The sequence below is a fragment of the Staurois parvus genome, unplaced genomic scaffold (genome assembly GCF_062004578.1).
Source record: "Staurois parvus isolate SC_StPar_1 unplaced genomic scaffold, SC_StPar_1.0 ptg000151l, whole genome shotgun sequence".
NCBI lineage: Eukaryota > Metazoa > Chordata > Amphibia > Anura > Ranidae > Staurois > Staurois parvus.
Genome location: NW_028317947.1, coordinates 13,098,441 through 13,107,991, shown reverse-complemented (window position 1 = coordinate 13,107,991; position 9,551 = coordinate 13,098,441). Strand labels below are relative to the sequence as shown.

At 41.2% G+C, this 9,551-nt stretch overlaps 1 protein-coding gene across 1 annotated transcript in view; it reads right to left on the bottom strand.

The window, feature by feature from the left end:
- Positions 1 to 1,558: 1,558 nt before the first annotated feature.
- Positions 1,559 to 9,551, bottom strand: part of LOC149464493 (NXPE family member 2-like) — a 28,368-nt gene continuing 20,375 nt past the window's right edge. The window contains exons 4-5 of the mRNA XM_089674729.1: positions 9,082 to 9,300; positions 1,559 to 2,126 (exon numbers count right to left, since the gene is read on the bottom strand). Of these exons, the coding sequence (XP_089530855.1) occupies positions 1,591 to 2,126; positions 9,082 to 9,300 (755 nt within the window). The 3' untranslated portion in view covers positions 1,559 to 1,590. The remainder of the gene's footprint in view (positions 2,127 to 9,081; positions 9,301 to 9,551) is intronic.

Here is a 9,551-nt window from a genome sequence, read left to right as displayed (position 1 = left end):
GTGGTGATGTCCATGCTGTGTTCCAAAAGGGACTTGTGGTCATCAAGGTCTTTGAGATCTTTGAGAAGTTTGATTGATAATTTGCAGGAAGCAGTTATTTCCTCCTGAATGTTACCTCTGATTTTGTCTAGTAGAGGAGCCTCTGCTCCAGGGCAAGGCATTTATAATGCTGAACTACATGAGGCTGTCTTCAGAACCCTTGGATTCTCCCAACGAATGTCTAGTACTTACATTAACAGGTAGAGCCACCTCCATCTTTGCAGTAGTTCTACACTGAAGCTTCAGGTCCTGCTGTGGTTTGGCCTTGCCTTTGTTAGTCTATCCTATGTTTGGGGTAGATAGTTGGAATATTAGGGTGCAAAAAGATAACGTTTTTGAGGGGATACAATAGTGTTAGCTTCAGCTATGGTTGTTGAGGGAGGCAAAGTGAGCAGAGCAGGCCTAGAAAGAAATGCCCGTAGCGAAAGGAAGGAAAAGAAAATAGCGCAGGGCAGACATGACTAGGTTAAGAGGGGGTTAGTAAAAGCAGGAAAGGGTTAAAAGAAAAAGGTGGGAGTTAGGATATGGGCAAGTTACCTGATTGGTAATTGGGGGTGAAGGGCGGGGTCTTCAACACCTTTGGGTGTGGATGGGTAGGGTCATCAGTTCAGTGCAGGAGGAGACAGCGGAGAGCGAGCTTCCCTCCCGCCCTCCCTTGGGGTTGTGTGGATGTTTTGTCACTTCCCGGGAGTTTTTTGTTTGGGTTATGGGGGCGGTTGTTGGTCTTTAGAGACGACACTTATTTTGAAGCTAAAGATAATGGTTTGGGACCCATCGGTGGTATGGTGTGCCTGGGGTCATTCCAGTTAACCAAGGTTTAACAGGAAGGTGGTGGTTCTGCACTGCAGATGGTATGTTTTGTCTCCAAGCCTGTGCGCTGCGACTGGAGGCCTAGGTTTAATATAGGTTCCGCAGGAGGATATCGGTTTTGGTTTGGTGCCTTCAAAGACCAACAACTTCTCCTATATGTTTCTGTTTTAAGGAATGTTTTGTGTATTGAGTTGAAGTGTTAATAAAAAGCCGTGTTGGCCATTTTACTCCATTCGGTGTTATGGTTTTTCTTTAATGATATGTTAAAGGGGTATGTGAGAGAGTGAGATGGTGGTATAGGGGGTCTTGACTAGCCTATCTCTTGTGCACTAGTCATGTAGCCATCCAGGTCTTTGCACACATTCACCCCCAGTCACTGCACAGTAGATTTCAAACTGTGAGGGAAGAGCACTAGGAGCCAATTAGGTATACTGCCTTTACTGACAGGGAACATTCTGCTTGTCCCCTCTCACTGTCCAATCACAAACTGGGGCAGCAATGTGACCTAACTGTCGTGGATATCTGCAGTAGAGAAAACTGATGTCACTAACCAGGCTTTGCTGTCTCACAGGGCTTTGTAAATCCAGAATGACTTGGCCAAAGCATAAATCCTATAACAGATTAAATCAGCCATATCATACTACAGAACTGGGAATTTCACTGTTTTCAGGGAGTTCAGTTTTAGAAATAATTTTTTTCATATTAAAAGTACAATAAATGAAACATATATTTAAAAAGTCTTTAACAAATATATGACAAAAACAAGTTGATCTGACTCTTGACAACATGCTCTGGTGGATGGACATTTCTAGAGCAAACTGCTGTGGTCATGTCCCAAGCATCTATCATCCCAACATTGAGTCCACTGAAGATTTCCTTTACTAAAAGGTACTGAATATATCCGTGAAAGTCGCTAAATCGCTCTACATCAGAGTTAATCTCCCTGATGTTCTCAGACTTTATGATAACTTTTGTATCTGGACTTCGTAAAAACAAGCTCTCTATGGCTCTTCGTATGCTGAGAAGCCTTTTGATGAACAGGGGAACGGGAAAGGGCCGGAAGTGCTGTCCTAAAGATAACACAACAATTGTATTGGAGTCACCACCAAGCCGATCGAGTTCATTGGCGACGTAGGAGTGATCTTTGACATTGAAATAGCTCATAGTTACAAATGGATGTCCATGTTTCTTCCACTGAATGTAGATGTTGTTTTGTAAGTCAAATGCCACGTAAGTCTTATGCCAACCAGCTATATGGGTGTTAAAAAATGTCAGATCTGTAAAAAAAAAAATATAAAAGCAAATGGTTATGTATTATAAAAAGCATATTTTTTAGTCCATTTTTTACAGACTTTGGCGAAAATCCACCACAATGACATAAATCTTGATTTATTGTTAAGCAGAAGACTAGTTTTCGAACTTTTTGAGAAACAGTACCAAAACACTATAAAACCTCAACACGAACAATAATAAGTTAAAGTTAAACAAATGCAGCTCAGTCAGGATAAACCTGTATTTAATTCAATAAATACTTTCTGCCCATGATTTGCTATTTTGAGCAGTTTGTAAAGGGTATATTAGGCATCAAAACTCACCCAGGATTTATGCCAGTGCCAATAAACAGCACTCCATCCCCACCTGTAATCTGTCCTATATGAGCTGACCATGGTCCGTAATCCACCCCCCAAAAATAATTGCTCACCTTCCCCCTAACACCCTCATTTCAACCCTAACATGTAATGCTTAAACTGCTTCATACCTAAAATAACACCTCACTCCCTAAAGTCTAATCCTAATCCTTGGCTGTCACTTTGCCCATGCAGGACAAGAGAAAACACCTCTGCAACCCAACCTCCCACAAACCTTCTTATGTTCTTACAGGTTATCATGCCAGCAACAGTACCTGGTGCTTCTGGTTATGCTTCAACATGTGTCTTCCTGCCCTGTTTTATTATACAACAGGGGCGGACTGACCATTTGGAAACTCTGGCACTGCCCGAGGGCCCGGGGTCAGTAGGAGGCCCCATGAGATGCCCCGGTACCTTTTTCATAGGCTTTTTTGAGTTTGGGCAAGGACACAGGTGCCCCATGATCCCCTATTGCCCGGGGGCCCCATGAGTTGTCAGTCCGCCCCTGTTATACAATAATTAGACTGGTACTAGCCAAAGCACATTGGCCTTGACCGCCAAACATAAAATAATAAAGAATTTTAAGTATCCTATTTAAATTGGTGAACTGTGAAGGCTTGTGAATAGTGGTTTGCAGAGCAAAGTAGAAAAGGCACAATGAGAAATGCAAGATGCTATGCATCCACTTGCCTTCCTGAGCATTTACCCCCCATCCTGAATGGGCGATTTTCTGCGTTACTTTAACTGACAATTGCGCGGTCATGCAACACTGCACCCAAATAAAATTTACGTAATTTTTTTCCCTTTGAAAATTGAGCTTGCTTTCGGTGGTATTTGATTGGCTCTTTGTTTTTTATTTTTTGCCCCATAAAAAAAAAATACCGACAATTTTGAGAAAAAAACATTTTTGACTTTTTGCTATTAAACATGTCCAGTAAAAAAAATGTAAAAATCAAATTTCGTCATAAATTTAGGCCAAAATGTATTCTGCTACATGTCTTTGGTAAAAAAAAAAAAACCAATACGTGTAAATTAATTGGTTTACATGAAAGTTATAGTGTTTACAAATGGCGGTATATATACTGGAATTTTTTTTTTAATTTTTACTAGTAATGGCGGCAATCAGCGACTTAAAGCAGGACTGCTGTGGGCATTCTGACACCGGAGGGAACTGACTTGGTGTCACTGACATCCCCAGTGACACCAATACAGTGATCAGTGCTAAAAAAAAAGGTTAAAGTCCAACTCCTGGCACAATAAAAAAAAGATCCCCCGCTAGCTGTCACAATGGGGGATCAGGGAGGTGCAGGGGGGTGGTACAATTGTAGCATTTTACATGTCACACCTTGAATATGTGTGAAACCCAAAAGTCAACTTATGCTTTAAATGCTCGTTATGTCTAGGGGTTCCAGAAAAAAGAACAATACTTATTCTGCATTCCAGCATGCTTCTTCCAGCTGTGTGACTGGTCCTTCACAGCTTCTTCTCTAAGGTGTTCCCAGCCACATCACACTCCTGCCTTCTCCGTGTACAGTTCAGAGCCTGTAGCCCTGCATTGTACAGGGGGAGGAAGAAGGCATGACCTTCGAAATGCGTCAGCTGTACTGAGTGTCCACCCCCATGATGGGATTCGCGCTGGCCTCTTGCCTTTGAAGTCCCTGGGAGGACTTACATGCCTGTTTTTATTCGCTGTTTGTGAGTACCATTCTTTTACTAAATAAATTTTGGTTACTGAGGTAATGCGCAAGGTTGGTCCGCTTCTTCTTGTTTTACTTTACAGTTCTGTTCGGGCTTCCCCAGCCTTGGTTTGGAGCTGCACGAGCTTGTATGCCCCGGTGGTTGCTTTGTTGGGATTTGATCTACTCACCACCGGCCTGGGTCCCGGAGCGCAGGAGAAATTGCATTTAGTCCATTGTACGGGGGAACGCCAAGGGGTATCCTACAGATTGGAGCTTTGTGGAGAAGAGAACATGCTGGGTATGTCTTACCCTCAAGACATAATAAGCATTCAACACTTGCATTGTGCGGGGAAACTACTTCAAGAATAGATTTTTTTCCTGATTCCTGCAGTTGGGCTTTAACAAGTCTTAACAAGAAGTCTGATTTTCCCTTTCCAATGAAAGGTGTTTTTTTTATAACTGATAACCAAGTAAATTTATTGGACAGTGGAATGGCTTAAAAGCCATGAAGACTTCCTTATATATTTTTTTAATAATGTTTTTGTGCCCTTTGTTTAGGGCTGAAATCTTTATTTATAAACAACTTTCTTGGGGAACCTGCTGGTCACCCATAGTTCTTTGTTGATGGTTTCAACCTGCTGCAGGCTCATACAGCCTCTACACCATTGCCCCCATACTACGCATGCTTCTCTTCTTCTAAGTAAGCCATGTGTTCACACGACTTACTGTAGATGAAATCCCCTTAATAATCTCACTACAGCCCAGGTTGGGGCAAGGCTAATCCAGTGACATCCCTCAGCTTTTTTATGTCCTCCTCCCAGGCCATGCAAAGTGGATTGGAGCTGTCAGTCAAGGATCTGATCTGCCCTAAGACATTGATGAGGGGGACCAGATCCTTGACTGACAGCTCCACTCTGCTTTGCACGGCCTGGGGGAAGAGCCTAAAAAAACGAAAGGACATCACAGGACATGTGACGGACTTCAGCTTAGCCCTGCCCCAAACATGGGCCGTAATTAGTTAAGAGATTAAGGGATTTCATCTACAGTAAACTGGGTGTACCGACTTCCCCATTTATGGTTGGTATTCATGGCACACAAATGATGAAGAGTATATCCAGCATTTTACAGCATTCCCAGCTATCAGTGGGACTATGTTAGGCCATTGCCAAGCTATCAGCAGATGGTTTCAGAATCAATCAGATTGTGTACAATGTGTGCATCAACCACCCTGCAAAAGAGGTCCAGGATGCGTGAATGGGGCAGCCATTGTAAGTCTGATACTGATGTTCTCTTTTTTCTTTCTACACCTCTGGGTTTCTGTTTTTCCTTTGCTCTAGTCTTTGCAGCCACTGAAACACACGTGTGTTTCACTGACACAGCGTGTATTGTTCCAAGGTTCCAGGTCACACCTACACAGGACCTAGAAGGGATTCTTGATGGAGCACGTGGGGTGGCCACTGGCTGTGTATTTCCAAGCCAAGGCTTGGTTCGTAAATGTGCAGTACAGATGCGTCTGCCAGCAGTGATGTCACATCCTGGCAGGTTATTTAAATGCAACAGGTTTCTTTCTCTTTAGGGATTGACCATGGAGACCAGCATTGCTATGCTATACATTCTTCAGGCCTGTGGTTTGTTCTGAACCAGATTAGAGACTTGTTTTTCCTGTTGTCTGTTTTTTTCTTTTCTATCCTTGCTGCTATCTGCTGGGCATTTTTTTATCTTTTGTCCTCCTTGGCAAGTGTTTTGGCTTTTGGCGTGAGACGTGCATCATGGATCTGTCACCATCCCCATGTTGCCAGGTCCTGCATAGCAGCCCTTCCAGGTCTGAAGGCCATTAATCTTTCAGAGAGCAAAGGGACCCTCTTGGATGTTCAAGGCACAGGTTTTCATCCAAGTCATCTCGTCCTAGGTCTTTTTCCAGAACTAGATATCACAGATCTTCTGCTAGATCAATCTGGTATGGAAGAAGCTCTAACTCTTCCTCTAGGCAACACTCTCTCCATCATCATGACTGCCTTGGACCTGGTACTTGCTGGATATGTGGAGGTTGGGCCTTTTTGGGGAAAACTGTGCAAATCTGGTTTAACTCAGGTGGCAGGAGATAAAGAGGACGATTACCAGCAGGTATTTACTCTCATCAAGCAGGTAAAAAAGGACACTTTAAAAAGGGTGAAAAACGAGATGCCCTGCACAGGACTCAGCCACAGTGGCAGCTAATTTACATTCAAGAACCAGTCTTTCTGGAATAGAGCCTTGTCTGGTTAACTACCCCTCTCCAGAAACTTTCAAGGATTAAGAGGTGCAAGAGGACACAATATATGGGGGCTTCAACTTCTCCCTTTGGTGAGGGTTGTTGCAGATGTCTTAAAATTATAGTTTCCTGTGGAATCTCCAGTAAACAAACCAGAAATATTTAAGGCACCTTAAAAAGAAATGCTGTAGCTTTTCATTGTTGTTGGACATTAAGGATGTCATTTTAGAGAAATGGAGTAGGACCATGAGGAAAATGTTGCTCCAAAGCAGGATTGGGAAGCTTCATCCCTTCAGAAACAAGGATGTTTAGCATCTGGAGTCAGTCCCCTTAGTTGATGTGGCCCTCATGAGATTAGCCAGACAAATAACATTGCCTTTTAGGGGTGATCACCATACCAGACCGCCCCTTCCCTTTTTACACCAAGGAAAATATTACTTGGCCCCTGTGAACTAGAACCCTTTTTACTTGGTTGTAATAAGATCAGGAACAGCCATTTTCAATATTTTGAAGGATTAGAGCTAAGGGTTTTCCTTGCTTACGTTTGCTTTTTACTGTTTATAGACAATGGTGATAGCTCAGCAATATGTATAAGGCTTACTAAGGCCACGTCTCTCCAGTACGTTCTGGATACTTAGGTCCAATGGTGGCTCAGTAATATGTATAAGGCTTACTGAGACTACATCTATCCAGTACCTCCTTGATACTTAGGTCCAAAAATCCTATGAACTGGCCCGTATTTTCGTGCAGTTAAGTTTTGTATTAGTGCAGTCTTTTATCCCATTGTATCTCCTTGGCACTATCATGGTATTTGCCCCAGAATCACTTGTCAGCATGGTTCCAGGTGAAATAATATATACCTCATTCATACTCCTGAGGAAGCAGAATTCTTTTCCAGGAGAAGCGACCAGCTGAGAGTTATTTCCACTCCTAGTTTGATGTCCTAATTATGTTGTCGCTATAATGATTAAGTACAATAAACAGTACAACGTATATACACTTAGCGGCCACTTTAATAGGTATACCTGTTCAATTGCTTGGTAAAACAAATTGCTAACCAGCCAATTACATGGCAGCAACTCAATGCATTTAGGTATGTAAACGTGGTGAAGACAACTTGCTGAAGGTCAAATCGAGCATCAGAATGGGGAAGAAAGGGGATTTAAGTGACTTTGAATGTGGCATGGTTGTTGGTGCCAGACGGGGTGGTCTGAGTATAAAGTGTGTGTATATTGTGTATTAACATAACATATGTGATTGTAGAAACTAGGACTGGGAGTGTGACTAAACTCTCTGAATAAGATCATTAGTTATCAAAGAGACATGTGAATCCGCTATCTTTTAATGCATTACATGTATGTTTTACTTCCAGTTGTAAATATAAAGCAGGTTTTAAATATTACATGTCATTGTGTATCTTAAAAGTCTGGTCCTTTTGCTTTCCTTTTGTTGTTTAGAGACATAACACCACCTTTACTGGATGCCTTGTCTTGCAAGAATGGTCTTGACACTGACCTTAAGAAGATCTACCGTTGATTGTCATGTCAGATTTCTAGCATCCAATTATTGCCAACGGCTATAGCCACTAGCAATAATCATTGTGTTCTCCTGGCAGGGATGGCTCCCCATGTCCCCTGGCCTGGAGCACACAATAGCTTCAAGGGAGGGATTCCCCCATCAACACTGACTGTGTGGATGGGGGAATCAAATGAATTTGTTTCCTACACGATTTGGTGAACCATAGCAAGTAAAATGACGTACATGTTGTGATTTTGCCTACAGGTGCCACCCAGCTGCAGTATATGTATTACGGCTGGTCAGCAAGAGGTTGAGGTAAGTTGGCACTGCACTGTTGGTGGGTTGGTGATATTCTGGATCACATGATCATTTTTCAGGTTGAATATTTTGGACCCTTTATGCACTGGATGTTTTAAGAGAACATGATTTATAGTGATGTATATGTGGAAAAGATCACTTAACACGTATTTATGTGTGACACACACTGGAGAGCAGCCTAGGGTACACTTTTTGTAATATATATATATATATATATATATATATATATATATATATATATATATATATGTGTGTGTTTATAAAAAACTTTTTTATATATGCTTTATATTGTGTGATTGCACCATATACAGTATAATCATTTCTGGATTTATTTGTTTATTTATGTATGCTTTTTGATATATCGTTAGGTTTTATTTTGAATTAATAATACACTACTTTTTTAATAGGACATACAGTTAGGAGCACCGCACCACTGTTTTATTATAAATTATCTTTTGTTTTTTAGCGTCTGAGTTCACTTATAGTAGTACTTCCCTAATTCTAGTTTATTTTTTAGATTTTATAGCAGCACATGAGTTTATTTTGATTCATTTGTTGCCCAAAGTGTCTCCCCCATCCAGGGTGGAAACACCCTAAGACAGGAAGTGTGTTACTGGTCGGACCCCCAAGTAAAAAAAAAAATAGAAAAGTAACACAGCCAGCACACTAAAGGAATAAAGAATTAAAATATTGTACCTTTTTGTGTTTTGGTTTTTACCACTTTTAGGTGAAAAAGTAGACTTCTTAACAATGTGTCACCTGGAGACCATTAGAAGCCCACTATTTAAATCATGCGTTCCCAGGGATTATGCTTTAAAATTTCAATGTGGATACTTACTCTTCATGACTTTTGGGAAGAATTCTATCCATTGACGAATTGTTGAATCGCCCATCAAATATATCATTTTGCCAGCCAAACATTTATTTATGTTTATCAAGGGCTCAAAGGAAGAAAGATTACAATGTGTGGGGAACCATTGGTTCTGCAGGAAGTAACCGCTAGGGAAGGGAAGAGAGCTCCCAATTTGGCATTTTGAAGTCACTTTCATTGAAGTTTCTGAAAAAGAATTGTTTTAATATAATAAGTTTATTGTTAAGTTCAAAAAGCTCTTTTGGTTTTTTTCAGTACAAATTAGTGTCACTATGACTTCTACAGAGAATCTATTAAGAAATAGCAAGGTGGAACAATATTTTTTGTGTTTCAAATAGAGTAAAGAAAGGTTTGAACCTCTGACAGATTCTTACTGCTCTCTGTGTCCCCATTGGTCAGAGTTCACTTTATTTCTTGCTCTTAGGACATAATAAGAA